At 40.1% G+C, this 22,515-nt stretch overlaps 1 protein-coding gene across 7 annotated transcripts in view; it reads left to right on the top strand.

Annotated features, from left to right (window-relative positions):
- The window catches only part of LOC131435438 (transient receptor potential cation channel trpm), a 394,002-nt gene that overhangs the window by 75,279 nt on the left and 296,208 nt on the right, over positions 1 to 22,515 (top strand). For 2 of the 7 annotated variants that reach the window (XM_058603322.1, XM_058603329.1), the window contains one exon: positions 7,281 to 7,346. The exons of 4 other annotated variants lie outside the window; for them this stretch is intronic. In XM_058603322.1, the coding sequence (XP_058459305.1) occupies positions 7,281 to 7,346 (66 nt within the window). Of the gene's footprint in view, positions 1 to 7,277; positions 7,347 to 22,515 lie in introns of those variants that run through there. One more of the 7 variants, XM_058603321.1, reaches the window with a different exon arrangement.

Raw genomic sequence — 22,515 nt, 5'->3', positions numbered from 1 at the left:
TGGGCTTATTTCCACCTCTGCTTTGAAGATCGCTCGAAAAACGAAAGTAAGAACATGATCTTAAGAGTACTATTCCGCTTGGGGTTTCGACTGAACATGGTTCTCGTTTTATGAGAGGGAGCTAGAGCAATAATTCTCTCTGACTTCGCCTGTCTTGAATTAATAAATATAACTGTTTTCTGCTGTGGTCTGGAAAATTGTGTTTTTTGTTGATGCTTACTTAAAAAGATCCTATTTATTGAATCTCGAGTAATTTTTTTTGTGCTAAAATACAAAATTACAACAAAAGCTGCAAACGATCCAGTGCTAGTGCATCAGCAAACAGGATGCTCGTGGATAAATATTGGTTTAATCACGTCAAGCTCAGAAAACATAGAAACGAAACATAATGTGAAAATGTTCGGGTAATAATTTTTGTCATTCCCGTGTGTACTGCAACCAAATCTATTTTAACCTTCCAAACGTCCATCTACAGGCATTTGATTTAACTAGTACCGTATTGATGCAAAAAGCTTTAAAAATACTCACTGAATCGCTTTATTACTGTTCCGGATCGAGCATGGTACAGAAACGGATTAAATTGGCTTCCAGAGCTCCTTCTGAATATTCTGTTTATTATCTTATTCCCCCCTGGCAGAATTATTAAACAGAAACTGTAAAGGTCAGTCTCAAATTTAATCCATTATTTATTACATTCTATCGGTCTGAGGCGAGCGTGGATTGTTTTTCTTCGCCATCGAATAGACTCGCAATCCGGTATCCGGGATTGGATTTATGTCAGAAATATCGATCTCTACCATTTGATCGGGGTTCGCTGAACCGGCTGTCATTGGCTCACAATGTCTATTAATATGACACCTCCAGATGATTTGGAGGAGCATCGGAGGAGCCAATTGTACCAGGATATACATTTGATACTGCCAATTGTGATTGGTTCGTTTTTTATTTTTTTCGATAAGCTACTTTTCCGGTCCATACATGAAAAGCAAAATTTTATCACCCTCATTAACATCTATCAAGAGATTATTTTGTATAAAAATAATTTTCTATGTTCGACTAATTTGAAATCTCAATTTCGAAGTTCCATATCTAAATGTTTCCTGAAGAAAAAATACTCAAGCTTCTTGAACGAATACTGTTTTGCTGCTGAAGATGTTTGTTTTTCTGCACCGTAGCATATTCTCTTGTCCGGGAGACGAGAGTCCTTCTTGGAAGTTTGCTATTTTTTATTTCATGTTACCTTCTCTGTCACGTAAACTGTGTTTCTTTTCCCTTTATATTTCCTCACAACCTTGCTCTAAGGTTAGAGAAAACTGACAGGAGCAGCATTTGCCGAATAGAGCGCCGCTTGCCGTTCAGAAGGAACACAGAAAACAGCAACGACGGTCCGGACAGGCCACCCACCGGAGGGCGTCGGAGTGTTTACAGGAGGATAAAAGAGACTGCTGTCGGAGGAAAACATCTTGTTTATTCTTGCACGTTTCGGAACAAGTTCGTTTCGCTAGCTAGTGGGTTTGTGCCTGTATAATATCACCGCTGGCTACCGGCGGGACGCCCTGTCTGCGTGGTGCTCTTATTAGAGGGATAAAGTCATAATACGATTTAGCTACATGGAATTTTCACTGATTGAATGTGCTTTCGAATGATTGCGTGTTGTTTGGTCCCATTGAAAATGGTTCCCCAGCTGCTCGCAATCGATAAGTAGAAAATGTTCGATTGTTACTCTGATTGAAAACGATAGATGAATGAAATAGAAAATTAACAGTAAAAAAGGAGGGCAAAAACAGGGAAATTTCGGAAGAATTTTTCTTAGACCATTCTTAAAAGTAATACTCAAGTTGAAATGGCAAAATGATGAAGAATACTTACGCAAAATTTTAGCTTAATCAAGAAATACAAAAATGAAATTTAAGAAAAAAAAATCGTTATTTCTTGTGGAAAGTTAGAAAAGTGACAGCTAATCAATTTTCGGGAATATTCAGAACTTCGAGTTCTGGATGTAAATTTGTCATTTTAATACCGAAAATGCAATAATTTTTCTGATGGTGATTTACGAACTGTAATTCCCTGAATATTTCAGAACAATTAACCGTACATGTGCACTTTTACTTTGATGGTTATTGTCTCTTATCGAAGGTAGTATTGACAGTCCTAGATTATTTTTCTTTTCTATTTTTCAACATGCTGAAACTGGCGAGTTTCCACGTCCCAAAGTGTGCTCAATAGTAGACCAGTTTTATAATTGTAATAAGACTGATTACGTTAATAAGACCCCGGTCTGACAGACAGATGGCGTCACAAATATAAAACGCTCGCACGACATTCTTCATATGTTTTCTGGCAAAATTTCAAAAAATGATGTTTAAGCTAAGAAATAGCTTGATAGAAACTTCGGCTTCTGCCCCAACAATAATTGACTGGTATACAGAATTTCAACGTGGTCGTTCAAACACCGATTATGCACCACGCTCTGGTCGTTCAAATTAAGCTATTAAAGCTTGCTTCATTTACAATTGGAACAAACTTTTGCTCATATTGTGGCGCTCCTGGTGGACGGGTTTGGAAGTTCTTGGCGCCCACGTGTCGGGAATTTTGGCAGCTTCACGTATGATTTTTGACATTCCGCATATCGACTATCCTTTGTAAACAATCAACATGGAAGCCAAAAGAAGGGAAAAAATTGTGGTCTGCATCTAGGCTAGCTAAACAGCTGAAATTGTCAAGCGCGTTATCAAACGGTATAAGGAAACAGTGACGACGATTCGGAAGCCTCAAGCCAATCGTCGGAGTGGAACTGCCGACCGGAAACTGCGTGGTAAGATTTTGAAGACGATTAAGAGGAATCCTAACCTGTCGGACCGTGATTTGGCCAGAAAATTCAGTGCTGTCCTTAGTACCGTGAAGAGAACTAGACTCCGGAAAGTAATCAAGTCGTATCGAGCTAGCAAACAGTGAAATCGGACCATAAAACAGAATAGTGTGGTCAAAATTCACGCTCGGAAACTATATGACCAGGCGCTGGCCATGTTCGACAGGTGTCTTCTGATGGACGATGAAACCTATGTCAAGGCTGACTTCGGGCAAATCCCAGGTCATAAATTTTACTTGGCAACGACTCAGGGGGATGTTCCAGCCAAATTTAAATTTGTTTTTGTCGAAAAATTTGCAAGAAAATTTATGATTTGGCAGGGTGTTTGCAACTGTGGCAAAAAAACGAAAGTTTTCGTTACAAATAAGACAATGACATCGGAACTATAGCAAAAAGAGTGTCTATAAAAACGAAATTTGCCGTCATTCGATCCCACGACCATCCCGTAATGTTTTGGCTAGATTTGGTAAGATGGCCAAAACATTACAGCAAAGTCGTTCAAGAATGGTATGCAGAGAAAAGGGTCCAGTTTGTTCTGAAAAACCTTAACCCACCCAACTGCTTCCAGTTCCGCCCTATTGAGAAATACTGGGCAATAGGGTGGGACAAGGTTGTATGGGAAAAAGATGGAAAGGTTTATTTCCTCGCTCCGCCAAACTTTTCCTGTTCCTTTTGGATCCCATAAGCCCCATACAAAATTTTAGCTCGATCGGAAAAAACTATAGTTTCGCGCCCGAGGTGTAATGTTTGTATGGGATTTAGTATGGAGAAATTCGCTTTTTCAATTAAATCGGCTGGAGATCAACCTATGAATTCTAAAAATCAGTGCATGTGTTATTTTCGTAGAAAATTTAACGAGGAAAAAACTTTGGAAGACCGCAAAACAATCCGACGTTTGTAGAAAAAATTATTGAAGGAAAACCGGCACAAGGCCCAAACAATCACTCATTCTTTAATATATCTAGCACCACTGCTGCTAGTGAAAGTAATATGATGTGACTTCCTTTTAATGTGCTATAACGGTTGATCCGAGTTGTTTGGTATCTTCACGATACTTACTCAGCAGAGAATGAAGATTATTTTTAAATGACAAACCATGCTCCAAACTTTACTGTAAAGACACATAAAAGTCATGTAAATTATGTTTTTGTTTGCATAAAATAATATCGTTTATATCTTCTAAACTTCAAGAGATAGAGAGTTTATATCTTCGGCAAAGTTATTGAATTTGAGTTTATCTAAAACATTGTAGAAGATTCCAAATACCTATTTCTTCCAATTAAAAAGTTAAACAATTTTGTGTCTTTACAGTGAGTTTTGGAACCTGGCTTGGCACTTTAAAAAATTCTCATAATAAGCTGAGAAACTTTTGTGAAGACATCAAACAACTCAAATTAATCGTTATGGAATAATAAAAGAACGTAAATTCATATTACCACCACTAGCAGCAGTGGTGTTAGATGTATTAAGGAATGAGCCACTGTTCGGACCTTGTGCCGGTTTTATTTTAATAACTTTTTCTACAAACGTCGGATTGTTTTGCGGTCTTCTAAAGTTTTCTCATTCGTTGAATTTCCTACGAAAATAACACATGCACTGATTTTTAGAGTTCATAGGTTGATATCCAGCCGATTTTTTTGTAAAAAGTGAATTTCACCATACTAAATCCCATACAAACTTTAAACCTCGGGCGCAAAAATATAGTTTCTCCGATCGAGCTAAAATTTTGCATGGTGCTTATGGGACCCAAAAGGAACAGGAAAAGTTTGGTGGAGCTGAAATCAATATTTTGTCCCACCCTACTGGGCAATCATGAAGAGGAGACTCAAGCCAAAGGGAAAGGTTGTCAAAGACATCAATTAGATGACGATCTGGTGGAATGAGATAGCTGAAACGATGGACGAAGAAGGTGTGCGCCGCCTAATGAGTCGTGTTACAGGAAAAATTCGAGAATTCCTTCGAAACCGTGACGAATAATTTTATCCGTATTTTTTCTTAAAAGTATGAAGAAAACGCTACATTTGTATAAACAAGATCTTGAATTCAATAATAAATAACTGAAATACAGGCAATCGTCTTTGTTCCAATTCTATTTGAAGCAAGCTTTAGTCAGAAAAACGTGCATAACATCGTAATGGAAAAGTGAAGTTGTAGGAGATAGCCGACTTCGTAAAGATATCAAAAGGAACTGTATTCACATTTTTGCCTTTTCTGACACGAATTCCACAAAGATGATAAAGTGTCATAAATTCAAAAAATAAAATATTGCTTAAGCATTTGAATAAGAAAAAAGTGTTTGCAAAGTGGGTGCCACATACGCCGCAATTTTTTTATATGTTGTGTTGAAGGTCTAAATAAAAAAAACTAGAATCATGAATAAACTTCAACTTTATCTAGCTACGCAGTTTTCTTAGAAACTCTTGACCAAGATATAAATTTAAAAAATCAATTTTTTGAACCACCCTAACATGTAATTCGAAAGGCGTATGAGCAAATACGGGTCTAATATTTTTCAATAGGTCGCATATCTTTTTCTCATTGAATTGCTGACATTATTTGCGCTTTGTAGGGAATGTAACAAAAAATTATTCCTACAGAGAAGTTAGAGCAAATGAAAACAACCAAGTAATAACCAATATTAGACCCGAACCCGAGAAAAAAATAATAATCTTTACCCGTACCCGATCCGAACTCGAAAAAAGTCCCGCAACCCGACCAGATTTTTTAACTCGAACCCGACCCCTACCTATTGAAAATGAAAAAAAAATTGGCACCCGTACACGACCCCCACTTGACAAACCTACCTTATTCTGTACCCGAACCAATATCAATATCCCAATACCCGTCGGGTTCGGGTCAGGTTTTGGGTATTTGTACCCGAAACCGGACCATCTCTTATTGGTGGCTGTACGAACAGCAAATGTCGAGATTTGCATGGGACTTTGTGCGAGGATGAGACTAACTCACTATTGACATTTTCGCATGAGAAAACTGAAACTGACCCAGGGTAGTTTCATCAAACAAACACTTTTCACGAAACTGTGTTGATTTCGCACTTAGCAACGGGGGTTAGAGCAAACCTGATATAACAACCAGGTTCGAAACTGATTCGATTTTCAGTTCAACATCGTTAAAACTAGGTTCGAAGAATGCAGATTCGAATTTTGTTGGAGGGTGTGTCTGTCTTTTGCACGTTGTTAGGACGTTTTTCGATTACTAGCTATCCAAAAGAGGTAAAAATATTAGAAGAACTATGATTATTTTACTGCTTTAGCGGTCTAAACAAATAAGATCTTCTATATTTAACTACTTGACGTTTCCTTCGACCACTGGTTTTAAACAGGAAATTTGAAAACACTAGAATCAGGAAATTTGATAACATATTTCCCTTCAAAAAGACCAAAAACAATGGTCGAAACGTCGGGTAATATAAAACAGTCGTTTTTATTTTTAGACCCCGCTGTAATCGTAAAATAATCATATTTACATTTAGGTCTCTCAATTAGAAGCACTATTTAGATTAATAGTTTAACTAAGTTAATGATGGTTATACGTCATAACGAAAGAAATGTTATAATCATTAGGAGTTGTCGCTCGACCTGTGGATTAAATAATTGTGAGTTTGCAAGCCCGACAGTTTCGGTAAGGGCCGACACTGTCGGGCGTATTCCGTTCAGGTGACAACCCTACCTTTTCAGTTTTTTTCTATTGAACACCGATATCGGATATTATGAAATGAATGATGTCGTTAGAATGAATAAAGATGCAATCAGCATTTGTCACTATAATTTTCCCTCGTGTGATTTACCGTACGTCATTTAAACGCCGCCTACTGAAAGCTCGTTCAAACGTTAGTCCGACATGCGCTTGACAAACTATCTCCGGAAGCTTAGTAACCTAATTCTAGTTCAAGAAAAATGTATTTCCATTCTAGTCCATTTTTTTCTGTCTGACCCTTGTCGATATCCTGTGGAGTGTATATACTACATTTTCTCCTCTTTCCTATCGTGTACCTTCATTTGTTGGTACTGACAGCTGCCATCACCATCAAACGCATTTTGTTTCGAGTTTAATATTGGCACAGTTGTTTTGTTTGTACTTTCTATAATCTATCTTCTTTCTTCGCCCGCAAACCAATTTTTCCTCCTGTCTGTGTATCGTGTGTACCTACTCTACACTACTGTGACTACTGTGTGAAATAAATGACATTAAAATGCAACAATACAACGAATGACCACAATGTGGTTGTTTCTGGAAAACTGTTTAATTAAAAAAACCGCAAACCTCCCCGATAAATCGAATAAACTTAAACGTGATCACTTCCGATGCACCCTTTCTTCAAACCCCGCCTGCACCGGCGCATCGATTTGCATAAAAAAATCCTACTGTCAACGACATTCGCGCCCAGAAGCAAGGCAGGCTACGATGGGGTCTGAAGAAAATTTGCTGGGGACTGATAAATATCACTGTGCCGAGGGTAAGTGTTCGTCTCATTGTGTTGTTGTTATTATGCATGTATTGTTTGTTTTATCCTTTCTACCACTCTCTCACCACCGCCGTTCCTTCCATTTCAGATTCGTATGTAATCGTCCATTTTTTTACCTTCACCAATGTGCCAAATGAAAACATTCATTGTTCAGTTTTCGTTACTCGTTTCGCCTTGAGTCGCCATCGTATATACATACATTGTTTTTTTACACGGTTTCTTTTTGCATGCTTAGCAATGATCATTTGTGTATCAGTACTAAATGTTTGCTGTTACCTTTTCAGAACAACAGTGTCCACGTGGTTGGCGTGGCTAACTATGCGGAATTTAGTAGAATGAAAATTTTACTGTTGAATCGAAAGCTTTTCCCAGACTGTGTCACTGCCGTATTTACGAGAAATATCTGTACGTAGTAGACGTAGAATGTGCAGGTGAAATGGGAAGTGGTTTTAGCATTTCCTCACTGACTAGGCCAAGTTCGTTTCCGGAGGAAAAATAGTTTTGGAGTTTGCGGTGATAAATATCACAAGTGTGTTTTCTAACAGCTTCGGTGAAATTAAGAATGTATGAATTTTTTTTGTGTGAATTCATAAGAAAATTATTGAAACGTTTTTGCATTCTGGAGTTCCTGAGTTTGTACATATTCGTGGTGAAACTTTGAATACGTGCAAGCAGCTTTTGTCATTGCATTAAGATGATTGGTTTTAAAAAGCAAGGAAAAAGATTCATAATCGGGGAAGTGAATAGTGCGTTGAGCGATTCTTTTCTACATAGTTTCGTAGAAACCTCGACAAATTTACGTCAAGAATTTCTAACAACATTGATTACAGAATGTGTAAAGCGAAAAGGATTCTACGATCATGTAGTTTAGCAAAATGGAGTTTATAGCATCAACAGCAATATGACTGTTGAGTAGGTCAGTAAAATCAAGATGTACTTTCCTATAAAATTCTGTCCATTTGTTGCCTTTTTCGCGTAAGACTCACCTTTTCTCTTGATGATTTCTGTGAGCTTTTCTACAGTGTCAGGTTCACTAATTCGGCTGCTTCGTATCAGTGATTGCACCATCAATAGCGTGTAAGTTTCATATCTACACTGAGGATGCAGCCGGCGAACACCGCACAAAAAGGCGGGAGGGTAATGTCAGAGACATAACTGGCTGGCTTTTTACACACATCCGAATATCGATAATCGTACGTACTATATGATTGATTGTGTGAATTTGGCTAGCTTTCATTGCGTCACCTGCATAATTGTAACGGTACAATTATAAGACGGAACACACGAGAGCAAAATATCACAAGCTTGTACAGGAGACAATACCGATTATATCGAAAATGCAATGTTCAAATGTATTCATAATAATTCGGTTTTAGCCATCTAAGAATCCTAGTTTTAAGTTGGGAATTAATATGACAACCGAATTTAAGAATTCTAAAATATAAATTATTGATATCCACTCGCCAAGCGTGAACAAAAAGTATTCATAATTGCTTCAAAAGCCATGAGAAATGGTGAAAAATTGTTCACTGATATGACATGTACTTCACTAACTAAATACTTTTATTGAACATCTTACAAGCCAGTTGCAAATCCATAATAAAAAAAAATCTTGTTTGAATTGTCATCATGCTAACGGTTTTGATTTGTAACTATGAACAATTTCGTAATAGGCGAAAAAATCAATAATGAGAGCATTTTGGTTATAAATTGAAATAACAAGCATCTGATTTACTAGCAATCAAAACCTGTCGTAAACTCATATAACCATAAAACTCATTGAAAATATTCCGTATTTCTATGTGTCGGTTTTGCACGATACACTTTGTGCGATGATTCGTTCAATTCATGTGGTTGAAATTTTTCAAGCGCCCTGCTTTGGCACTGAATTTCACTGCAATGCTTGTTCATACCAAACATTTAAGAAAATTGCAAGTTTGAGTTATTTGTCGTTATATTATACAACTGAGAGTTTTATCAAAAATGGCTGCCCATATTTCCGATGATATGGATAAAAAATTAGTTTACCTGGTTAAATACAACAAGAACAATTTCTATCCATTTTTGTATAGGGTAATTTATTAAAATGCTCATATTAAAGTAAGTCGTATTCACAACAAAACGAAAGCGCACTTCTGATCAGTGTCGAATAGTCAGACTTGGAATGTGCGTTTGTGCGTTTAAAGAAACGAGTGCGAGTGAACCACATTCTCCCCGCATGAATCGCTCTTACGTGCTCTCGCCGAAATGCACCCAGGTGTGCACTGGTGTGCGAACATTTGTGTGGTTTTTAATAATTTATAGAGAGTAGAGCTAGCCTTGCTATGAAAATCGTTATTGCCGTAAGGAAAAATGAAGCACTTCTCTGCATGGAGCACTTCTCTTAAGCAAAGCATACTAAAGAATATCGGCATGTACATTTCGGTGAAAATATCACCTCAGATAATTCAAGAGCTCACTTTGACGTGATCCGGTGCTATAGGTGGAAGAAAACAAACACGCGAGAAAATCGAGATTTATTTATTTATTTATTTATCTATTTCTTTCCATCTGACCTGGATTGATCTCAATGGAGTTTTTGGTGGAGTGGGAAAAGCCCATTTGAAATTCATCAAATGCGCGTAAAAACCCATCATCTTTTTTAACATTTTACATATTTGTTTACATAGTTACAATTCAAAAACATTAGTCTAACGAATACAAACATTGTCCAGTGCTAAAAAATAATTAAGTTCAACTTATATTCTATCAGAGTCTCTTAAGCCTATTCTTGAAAACAACACTAGATACACAAAAGTCAAAAAGGTCGTACACACTATTGAAAACATTGCACATTGCTCTAATCGGTTCGTTCTGGCCATATTCCGTTCTTCGTAAGTCGAGTCGCAAGAAATTCCGCGCTCTTAGCGTTCTTGGAGGGACATTAATACATATTTGCGAGAGAATTTCAGGAGCATCAATTTCTCCATTCAGCAATTTCGCTATAAATACTGCTCTGAGTATATTTCGTCGTTTGTCTAGTGTGTCCATGTTGAGCAAACGACAGCGCTCAATGTATGGTGGAAGCTCTGACGGATTACGCCATGGCAGAGATCTGAGAGCAAATCGCAGGAATCGTGATTGTACTGCTTCAATTCTATTGATCCAAACACTGGCGTAAGGACACCAAATGTGCACTGCGGTTTCAAGGGTAGACCGTACTAACGCGTAATATAACCCTCGCAGGCAGTATGGATCAGTAAACTCTTTGGCGATCCTCATGATGAAACCTAAGTTTCTATTTGCCTGAGCAATTATATGCGAGTAGTGATGTCTGAAGGAGAGCTGAGAATCAAGAAGCACACCCAAATCTTTGAAAACAGTTACTCTTTCAAGTGTTTCCCCAGAAATAGAGTAGTTCCAGACTATCGGGCTTTTCTTACGTGTGAAAGAAATCACAGAGCATTTGGACACACTTATAGTTAAGAGGTTGAGATTGCACCATTCACAAAAATTGTTTAGGTGCTGCTGAAGTTCCATGCAATCAGCTGTCGATTGCACAACAAGAAACAGTTTCAAATCGTCCGCATACATAAGTCTGCATCCTGGTGGAATGACAAAAGAAATGTCATTAAAAAATAATGAAAACAGCAATGGTCCGAGATTGCTTCCTTGAGGAACACCTGATTCGTTAGCGAAGGTTTGTGACTCGACATTTCCTAGCTTCACTGATAAAATTCGGCCTACGAGATATGACTTAAGCCACTGAGAGAAACTAGACGATGCACCTAGACGCTCCAGTTTCGCAATCAAGAGCGTATGATTTACACGGTCAAACGCTGCTTTCAGGTCGGTATATATTGTATCTATCTGTGATCCAGTTTCAATGTTCTTAATACAAAGGGAACAAAATTGTGTCAAGTTAGTGATTGTAGATCTGCCTGGATAAAAACCATGCTGATCATTAGAGATATAAGTCTTTGTTTCACGGAATAAAACGTTCCCCACTAAAATCTCCAACAGCTTTGATCCAGCACAGAGAGAGGTTATACCTCGGTAATTTGCAATATTTTGTTTATCTCCTTTTTTGAAGATCGGGAACATGTACGATTTTTTCCAGCATGCAGGAAACCGTGACTGCGACATTGATTGGTTGAAAATTAATTTGAGGGGCGCACACAATGATCTCGAACATCTTTTCAATACTATAGACGGAATTCCATCTGGCCCAGCTGATGTTGAGGATTTTAACTTACTTATTGCCGTCATAATATCCTCATCAGTAAATCGAATGTTTGCAATATTTATCACATTATATGGAACGTTTCGAAGGCATCGTTCCACCTGAGTTGAATTAGCCGAGTCTGTATTGAATACTCTCGAGAAGTGTTGTGCGAATAAGTTGCAGGTGCCTCTTAGAGTGTTCGATGTTTCATTTTCAAGGAACATGCTGGAAGGAAGTCCGTTTTCTTTGCGTTTGCCATTAACAAAAGACCAAAATTTCTTCGGATTTCGTTTCAGATTGGATTGAGTTTTTTTGTACGTGCTTCGAGTAGAGATAGCGATTGTACGAGCGATAATTGTTACTAGCTTGAGCAAAATCCCTCTTTGTTATTGGGTTTCGTCGATTGGAATAGTGCCGAAGTGCAGCTGCTCGTAACCTTTTAAGCTCACGTAGGTTTCTATTGCCCCAAGGTGGCTTTGGGCGAGGGCGGGGTGCGGGAACATGTACTAAGAAAAGGTCCCGCAAAACACAGGAAAATTTGTCTACAGCTGTATCCACGTCAGCAACATTATCCAGGAGAGAATCCCAATCGATAACACACAGTGCATTATTGAGTCCGGAAAAGTCAGTCTTCGAAAAGTTGAACAGCGTATCTTCAGACACATCGTCAAACCGCACAAGCCGAGGACAAGTCAAAGTGACAGAAAGCGGAGGATGATTTGCGTCAACGGCTACTAAAGGCTCAATTGCTTCAGTAGTGATGCAGTTCCTTGAATTTTCCTCGTTTACGAAAAGCAGGTCTAGCGTACGGTTGCGCATGTTAGTAACAGTGTTTTTTTGCACCATGTTCAGTAGCGACATTCCATCCAGCAAAGAAACGTTCGGCCTTGTCCAGGTTGATCCAGATGGATCAGGGATAGCAAAACCGGAATAAGTTTCCATCCAAACTAGACCTGGTTGGTTATAGTCCCCAAACAGTAAATGCACTGTGCTAGGATCTATAGATTGAGCGATGTCAAGTGCGGAGTCAATATGACTTTGAATAACTTCAACGTTATCGGCAGAATCGGGGGGAATATATACCACACCTACACATATGTCAGTATTATGGCTGCGAATGTTTACCCAAAGCTGTTCAAGAGCATGATTCAGAACAGATTTACGTTTGGACGAAAGCCGGTTGGAGACAGCAATAAGCACACCACCGCCGCGTTTTTTTTCAGCATTTACTGGATCCCTATCGTTACGGTACACCGTGTACATCGAGCCAAATAATTGAAGTGAATTAATTTCACTATTCAGCCACGTTTCAGTTAACACAATAACATCATATTCCACATCAGAAGCTGCAGTAAACAAATCGTCAATCTTCGTACGTAGCCCTCTAACATTCTGATAATACAATAAGATGTTTGATAAAACTGGCTGAGAGCGCGAACGAGACCGATTTGTGCTGGAATCAGGAAGGTAGTGAATGCTTGAACTGTACAAGGTACTATTGTACTTGCCGGCAGTGGCTGATTGGAAGACCTCATCTCCGCTCTCGCACTCAGGGCCGGGACGGCTGTCGAACGCTGGCTGCAGTGGCACGACTGAGGCGGGGGGGTCAAAGGCTTCCATTATACCAACTTCGGTGCGTCCCAGCGGCCGGTGGATTGATGACACCAAACTGGAACTAAAACACGATTCAGCGCTTGAAATACTGGAAACGAATGGATACTTGCCCAGGCTAGTAGTTTGGAAGCCCCCTTCTCCGCACCTGCTCTCAGGACCGGGACGGCTGTCGATCGCAGGCTGCAGTGGCACGACTGAGGCAGGAGAGTCAGAGGCTTCCATAGTATAATTTACGGCGCGTCCCAGTGTGCTGCATTCAGTCAATGCTGAGATATTCCTGGTGTGGGCGTTACAGACGGACTCGCCAAAGGTTTCCAAAATTTTTGGGTCGATTTTTCCTCAAATTGGCGAAAATATATTCCTTGCGGCCAAGTTGAAGGATCCAAAGCGATAGATTGCAATGCAGGGTCAAGGCCAACTTTGAAAGACACAAAGGTCATGTTGCTAATATCAGAACCTTTGGCAACCAGTTTAACTACCACTGGGTCTTGACTTAGCTCAAGGTTGGCTCGCACCATAGCAGAAATCTCGTCGTTGGTGACATCCGGTCGTATACGAGACAAATACAGCCAAAATTTGTCTGCTGGTTTTTCGCAGATTGGAACACTGACGACGTTCTCTACGATTCTTTTCGATCCAGCTATACACTCAGAAGCGTCCAAATCAGGTCCGCGAGGTCTTTTGGCCGGACGACGATGCTCGATAGAAGGCCAGCGAAGATTTAATTGTGATGGTGTCGGTTTTGATAACGACTTGATTTCTTTTTGTAGACCATTGATAGCTTCCGTAAGTGACACAAGTGGCGAATTTTCGTCTGCCGATTTGGTGATAGATCGGAGATGCGAGTTCTCGAACAATTTGGCACATTCATCACACATCCAAAATAGATTTTTCTGATGCGATGTAAAGTACCCCAGCAGAGCGCGAGAAACACCCGAGCATGCCAAATGGAACATGCATCCACAGTAGCCGCGACAAGCAACGGAATCAATGCCAGTGATAATCTGACTGCATTGTCCACAGGTTTTCTCCATACTCGTAATATATGCAATAAAACGCCTTCAGTTAGGCTTTATACAAAGCACAGTGTGAAACGATATTGTTTGTTATCAAAACAACAACACGACGGCGGCAAACAGACTAACCGTAGGCACAACACAACTGAACTTGATTCACTATGCGATCAGCAGTCAAATGTTAAGAATAACACTCCACACAAGCTCGGGCAGCAAATAGTCACTAACTGATAAAAACTTTAGTTAAGAACTAACGTGTAAACTGTTAAAAAACGCAAATAATACGGACTGCAAAAACACAACAACCTCTGTTTGAACAGTGTTGCCAAAAAAACAGATGAGAATAATATAGCATATACCAGTTAAATCTAAAACATTGGCAACACTGGTTATGTGCACCATTTGTTTCCCTAATATTTTCCGAGGCCGAAAGATCTCATAGTCACCCTGAACGCCTTCGAATGGTGTTAAGATCGGGTGTTTACTTTTTGAGTAAAACAAAGTTTTGTGTCAACATTTTCAGTTTTTTGACAGTATCTGTCACTATTTACCTTCAAACAGAATGTGTTACTATACTTAGATTTCGCACGGTAATAACTATCCAACAAGCCATAGATTGGTAAAATCCAACCATTTTTAACGGAGATATCGATATTTTTGTGTAAGAGATTTTCGCCTTATTTTAGTAGTAGCAGTTTTCCGCGCTTGATGATAAAACGATGTTTCGGAGCAAATTGAAACACGATGTTTAATACTGTTTCATTGAATTGTTTCTTAGCACCTGAAAGACAATCCACTGCACCCTTTTTCACGACGTTTCAATTTTAGCACGGTTCGTTTTTGGCAACATAATCAATCGACATATAATACATAGAAAAGATGACAGTATTTTCAAATTCATGATAATTTCATATATTATTTATATTGATTTATACTGATTGCAACAATAATTGCTGGAACAACACAACTTCTTACATCCTTATACCATTCGAAGAAGTTCGTCGCAATAAGTAAATTTGTGTGTGGAAAATAATTTCTTTAATTTTTCTCGAAGATTGCTTAACTGATTTCTGCAAACTTAGACTCATATGAACATTCCTATGCTCCCATATAAGGTTTCTGAGTTTCATTTGTATCCGACTTCTGGTTCTGGAGCTGCAGGATGATATGTGTAATGCAATTAAAATAATGTCACTCATTTTGCTGGTAGATGGCTGAACCGATTTCGTCCATCTAGAATTCAAATAAAAGGTCTTAATGTCCCATAAAAACTGCTTGTTTTTTAATCAGATCTGACTTTTACATAAATATATCGGGTTTATCGGGTTCACAGATTTTGAGAATTGACTATCAAATTAACTTATTTCAGTTTCACCGGTATTCATTTTTCGATTCCGGAAGGTACCCAAAAACTTTAATTGAAACGCACTCCAATTTCTCTTTGATGGCTAAACTGATTTTCAAAAACTTCGAATCTAATGAAATGGTTAACAATCCATTAGGCGAATTTAACTGATTTCGGCTACACCGATTTCCGAATTCCGTTTTCGAAACTAAAAGAAGGCCAAAACGATTTTAATAAAGAAAAATTCAAATTAAAATAAACATATGGTCCCATACAAATTTGCTTAATTTTATTCGATTCTGACTTCCAATTTTGAGATTATAGTTTTTAAAATTCAAATTCATAGAAAATGACGATACCAAAAAATCTTCCAAGTTGGGCTCAAAACTATTTAAATTTATTCGTCATACTAATTCATGGAGATACGAACTATTTTTGGTTATGCTGCTCTCTGAATACCGTTTTTGGAAGTACCATAAATAATGACAAACAATTTTAGAAAGGAACTCACTTCTACATCTCATGGAATGCTAAATCGATTGTCACACGTTTAGATTGAAAGGAATAATTTTATGGTTTCATTCAATTTTATCTTAGATTCGTGTTGCAGTTCTAATATTTTAATTACAATTAATTTAAAACGACTGTCATAAAAATAATTTCATGAAAACTAAACACAACGAGCAACCACGCAAAAAACACATGCTTATTAAAAAGGTTCATCTCACTACCAATAAAACATACAAGATTTGTTTTAGTCTTGTTAAGACGTAGAGCCGCCTTGGGTAAGTTTTAAATTTGATCAGTATCTAACGAAAAAAACAGATTAAAAAAATGATATGCGAATGCAATTATGTAATGGTAAGCGCGAAAAAGCTACCACAGAGACGGGACTCGAACCCGTAGCTAACTAATATCCGGGGAAATTGGGTTGCCAATTAAACTACTTCGCATATGAAAACACATGGAGAGACTTTCTAATTGACTAAACGAACATATAGGAAACATATATTACTTTATTTCAGAGCATTTTGGCAATCCTACCGAGTGTCTCGAATTTTTAATGCGATTTTACTATGACCCTGTAATGTACTATAAAGATATTGCTAACCAGTTTGAACTAAAATCTTGGAAGTTTTAGGACTCTAGGAACAAAATTTACGTTACCGTTTAACTAAATTTGGCTTTTCCTCACTCCCAATAAAACATATTTAAAATACCTCTGGATTATTTCCTTAGAGACAAACTGTGTACAACTGTTCCTGCATCGAAGAGTTTTCTTCATCGCATCGTAACTAATCGTAACTCAGTAACATGTAACTCAGTTAAATATTCACGCAATGATGATTATATTACGTAAAACATAGTTCCAAAAATCCCGGAACTAATTTGGAAGACAACATTCCTTGTGCAAAATTCTTTATTATTCATTATCATAATCACCTTCAAAAAGCAACACAATTGTTTCAGCACTTTTCTTACTTTTCAAAGCCGTACTTATAAAATGATTTATTCTTGGCAACAAAATAGGCTTCAGTTGCAGCGATAATTGTCCCGGGTTGGTGGTTGAATGCATAGGGCACTGGTCTTACAAACCAGTTGTCGTATGTTCGAGCCCCGACCTGGAAGGATTCCTAGTGTCAGTAGAATCGTAGAATCACCAGCCATGCAATGGTTCTGTACACTCTGAATCGGCTACGAAGTCTGTTGAAACAGAAGGTCAAATTCCACTACAGGAATGTAATACCAAGTAATTTGCTTTGCAGCGGTAATTTTCTCTTTCGAGTCAAATGTTGTTCCCTGGTGCATCTTTTTGCGATTAACGAGGAGCCAGATATGTAGAATATGATGGGTGAGGAAGCCGATCGAAGTCTCATTCGTTCGATTTGGCCATCACTTTTTATATCATTTATTTTACCCCGGCTTTAATCATTTTGGTCGTTCACCGCGGTGATAATCACTTTCGATGTTTCTGACGCGGCCGAGACTTTTCCAGCACCCTGTTGCCTCTCATGAACTTGGAAGTATCCATAACGATTTTCAAAAATTGCCTAATATTTTCCGGATTGATTGCTTTTTAAGCCATTGCTTGGACTGCACGGTTTTTTTTTCAACTAGAAAGCACTGTTTTATCAATAAACAGAATTCTTGTTTTTTTCATTTTCTTCACAAATCTAACAGTAACGTCTCTTATACGTCGGTTGTTTTTTTTATTTGTCCTACTGATGTGAAAGGTTGACACATGTTATTTGAAGGATGGTACTTTATAAAAATGAATTTAATACAAATTTAGTCATTTCGGTGTAAATCCCGAGAGTTTTTGAACGATCTATTATTTGGAGGGAACAGTTCGAAACGGTTCCGATTGGTACAATATATCCAAGCTCTGCGCGTGGCAACGGTCAGTCTAACGTTGCGACACTAAAGCTCTAAGAAGGGACTCTCAAAGTCGAAATAATCCCGTCCTTACCCTTACCTAACAGCTATAGGCCTGGGGTGTCCTTTGCTGTATCAAGCATACGTCTCCACATAACTCGGTCCATGGCTGCTCGTCGCCAGCCACTCAAGGTACGGATGCTTCTGAGATCACCCTCCACTTGATCGATTCACCTTGCTCGCTACGCTCCTCTTCTTCTTGTACCAGTCGGATTAGATTCAAGAACCATTTTTACTGGGCTGTCGTCCGACATCCTTATGACATGCCCAGCCCACCGTAGACGTCCGTTTTTAGCTGTCCGTACGATGGGTGGTTCCGCTGGAAGCTGTCGCAATTCGTGATTCTTACGCCGTCTCCACGTTCCGTCTTCCATCTGAACTCTGCCATAGATGGTCCTCAGTACCTTTCTTTCGAAAACACCGAGGGCGCGTTGGTCCTCTGCCAACATAGTCCAGGTCTCGTGGCCATAGAGAACAACGTTCGTGCTTTGGCGTACTTTTCTCGATCGAAGGGTTTTTCTGAGTCCAAAGTACGCACGATTCCCTGCCAAAATACGTCTCTGAATTTCTCTGCTGGTGTCATTATCGGCGGTCACCAGTGAGCCCAAATACACGAACTCGTCAACCACCTCGATATCGTCACCGTCTATCAATATTCGTGGTGGGAGGCGTAGTGTTTCTTCTCTAGAGCCTCTTCCTCTCATGTATTTTGTTTTCGACGCATTTATGGCCAGTTCGATACGCTTAGCTTTAGCTTTCAGTCCAATGTAGGTTTCCATCATCTTCTCAAGGTTACGTGTCACAATATCAATATCGTCAGTGAAGCCAAAAAGTTGTACGGACTTTCGGAAGATCGTGCCACTCGTGTCGATCCTCGCTCTTCGAATCACACCTTCCAGGGCAATATTGAACAAGATACAAGAGAGTCCATCACCTTGACGTAGCCCTCTCCGAGATTCGAAGGGACTCGAGAGCGTCCCAGATACTCGGACATCACTCTACCCATCGTTGCTTTGACCAATCGCGTCAGTTTGTCCGGGAAACCGTATTCGTGCATTATCTGCCATAGCTGTTCTCGATCGATTGTGTCGTATACCGCTTTGAAGTCAGTGAATAGGTGATGCGTGGGTACGTTGTATTCACGACACTTCTGGAGTACTTGTCTTATCGCGAATATGTGATTCGTAGTGGTGTGGGCTCTAGTAAATCCCGCTTGGTACGGCCCTACGAATTCTTTTGCTATTGGTGATAGACGACGGCAAAGGATTTGGGAGAGTACCTTGTAGGCGGCGTTCAGCAATGTGATTGCGCGGTAATTGCAACAGTCTAGCTTATCGCCCTTTTTGTAGTCGGGACATACCACTCCATCCATCCATTCCTGCGGTAGAATCTCCTCCTCCCAAATCCTAGAAATCATACAGTGCAGCGCTCTAGCCAGTGCCTCTCTTCCATGTTTGAGCAGCACGCCTGGCAACTGGTCATTGCCCGCGGCTTTGTTGTTCCTCAGCTTGCCGTTCTCCTCACTTATCTCCGACAGATCAGGGGCTGGGAATCTGTCGTCGGCTGAGCGTGCATCCAGATTGATTCCTGTGTCGTTCTCTGTATCCTGTGCTTCACCATTCAGATGCTCGTCATAGTACTGCTTCCACTTTTTTTTACTTTTTCATCCGGAAAACCGTGTCCTGTATGTTCCGCGCCTGTCTGTATCGTTCCTCGTTCGCTCTCGTGCGGTGTTGCAGCATCCTCGCCCTTGCTGCATTCTTCTCTTCGACCAACTGCTGACATTCGCCATCAAACCAGTCATTTCCTCGATTCGATAGCCTCGTACCTAGAACGGTTGCAGCAGTGCTATTTACGGTGGACCTTATGTGCCTCCAACCGTATTCAAGAGTCGCCGCGCCAAGCTGCTCTTCCGTTGGTAGCACTAACTCCAGTTGTTGCGCGTATTCCTCTGCAGTACGAATGCTACGTAGCTGCTTGAGATTGAGTCCCGGCGTTCCTGTGCGACGAGTATTGTGCACCGTCGATAGTTTTGAGCGCATACAAACCGCGACAAGGTAGTGATCAGAATCAATGTTGGCACTGCGGTAAGTGCGAACATTGATGACGTCGGAGAAGAATCGCCCGTCGATGAGAACGTGGTTGATTTGATTATCCGTATGTTGATCAGGTGATCTCCAGGTGGTTTTGTGGATATCTTTGCGGTGGAAGAAGGTGCTTCGAACTACCATTCCTCGGGAGGCTGTAAAGTTTACGCATCGTTGACCGTTGTCGTTTGTTACCGCGTGCAGTCTCTCCAGCCCGATCACGGGTCTGTACATTGCCTCCCGGCCTACCTGAGCATTCATGTCGCCGATGACAAGTTTTACATCCCGCCGTGGACAGCTGTCGTAGGTTTGTTCCAGCTGCGCGTAGAATGCTTCCTTCTCGTCATCGGGTCTCGTCTCATGTGGGCAGTGCACGTTGATGATGCTGTAATTGAAGAAACGGCCCTTGATCTTCAATACGCACATTCTATCACTGATTGGCTGCCACCCAATCACGCGCTGGCGCATCTTGCTGGAAGAAGGTAGCCGTCCGATGCCCACTTTTCCACACCTTCTGTCCCGTCCAACAAAGTTCCTGCAGTGCTACGACATCGAAGCCGCGGATTTGAAGCTCATCATGCAGCATTCGGTCGTATCCTGGGAAGCCAAGCGATTTGCAGTTCCATGCGCCAAGCTTCCAATCGTAGTCCTTATTTTGTCGCGTAGGTCTTTGCCGATTATTCCGAATCGTATTTCTGCCTTGATTATGCGTAATAAGTTTTTTCCGGGCGGCTTGTTAGGCCTGCAACAACCTCCTGTCTCGCCGGAGGGCCATCGTGTCAGCACTGTTTAGAGTCCCACACTGACGCAAGGATGGTAATCAGCCGCTCCTAACATGGAGAACAGACGCTCGGGTAGACTCGCTCTCTGTAAAGAGAAGGCAAGCCCCCCCCCCCCCCCCCCCTTCCCCTTCCCTGTCAGCATACGACCAAGGTCCCACCTGGGTTGGTTACCCGATCTTTCCTATGGTTACTCGGTCCCCAGCCGGCATCGTGGGGAGGTAGGGATAGGAGTTACTGGACAAGAGGCTAAGAGGTCATGGATAGTTTCAATCGTCGAGTGGATTGGTAACCGTTTTAACAGTAAAATGACATTTTCATCTTAAGGTAGCAAAAACTTGGTTGCTTAGCTTCCAAATCTGAAAGTAATAGGATCACATTTTCTAATGTAGATTATAAGTTCAGCTCCGAGTGCAATTGAATTCTTTTAGTCGCCAATTATTATCAGTTGATTGCAATCGACTTCAGTCAGCATGATATTAGCCAGCTGCCACCGACTATAAACTCATTCCAGTGGGTTTAGTTTATTGGACCAATTGCAGCTCGATGTGACCATTAATCATATCCAATTATTGTGGAATTTATCAAATTAGCTCTGGTATCGAAACAAATGACAATATCCATTCGGTGGTGGTTATCCTAGTGGCTTCAATTCCAATAGCCGTTTCGGATGGTTGGTGAAGCAAATCAACTCGAGTATGATGAAATTAATACGAAATATTAATACCTCTACGGAGACAGCTGGGTTGCGGCTTCAATTCAGTACGCAGCATTTGTGATAAATCAAAACTGGATGATTCTGTTCCCACTCACAGAGTACTCCTGCTCAGTCAAGCTCCGAAAGCGGCAGGCAATGACGGGGTGTCAGGTTGAGTGCACTCGTCGTCGGTCGGTGCTGGTGGTAAATGGGGTGAAAATCGCGGTTGATTAGAGCGGATTGTTTGTGCAGGTAGAAGAGGAGAATGGAGGAGAAGAAGGAAAGCGACGGCAATGCGTGACAGAGCGCGGTTAACGTCGTTGAGTGTAGTACTAAAGTTGTTGACATGGGGTTTAGGGGGCGAGGCGTTGTGAGTTCATTGATTTCCGTTGTGCGGGAACTTGTCTGCTAGATTTTTCTTTGGTAAATAGATGATACTTTGGTTTGATACTTTGATGTGATCGTGGGAAAATGATGTGTCAGAGAATTCATATAACGGTCCCATTCACCGTGCTATATGGGTCTAGGATATGTAATGATGAAATTTTTTCCCCAGTATCCGAATTTTAGTACCCACATCCACTTGAATATCTGAATTCAAAAACGGAAATGGTTTATTAGCAATTATTATATCGTTAGCGTGACGATGCGGAAAATGGTGTGCAGTTTAGTTTACGAAGCAGGTACTGCAAGTCGCAAATACAAGCCCTATTCTGTTGTAGCAAAATAATCGAACGCCGCTGATAGCAGGAACATGAATTATTCATTTTAAGCTGCTGTACGTTAGCAGGTTATAGAATATTAGTCAGTGTATCGTATCGAAAGGGTTGTTTTGCATACGCAAATTTGATTTTAATAGAAATATTCCATCTGTTCACCGCAATTATTAAACGGACAGTAGTTGGACGTTTAAAATTGAGCTTGTGATTAAATTCCCGTTGAATAAAATATATTCGTTTGGATAAACATAATACACATTTTA

Source organism: Malaya genurostris, chromosome 3, assembly GCF_030247185.1.
Source record: "Malaya genurostris strain Urasoe2022 chromosome 3, Malgen_1.1, whole genome shotgun sequence".
Taxonomy (NCBI): domain Eukaryota; kingdom Metazoa; phylum Arthropoda; class Insecta; order Diptera; family Culicidae; genus Malaya; species Malaya genurostris.
The sequence above is the reverse complement of the archived record's forward strand: the minus strand, read 5'-3'. Positions and strand labels throughout refer to the sequence as shown.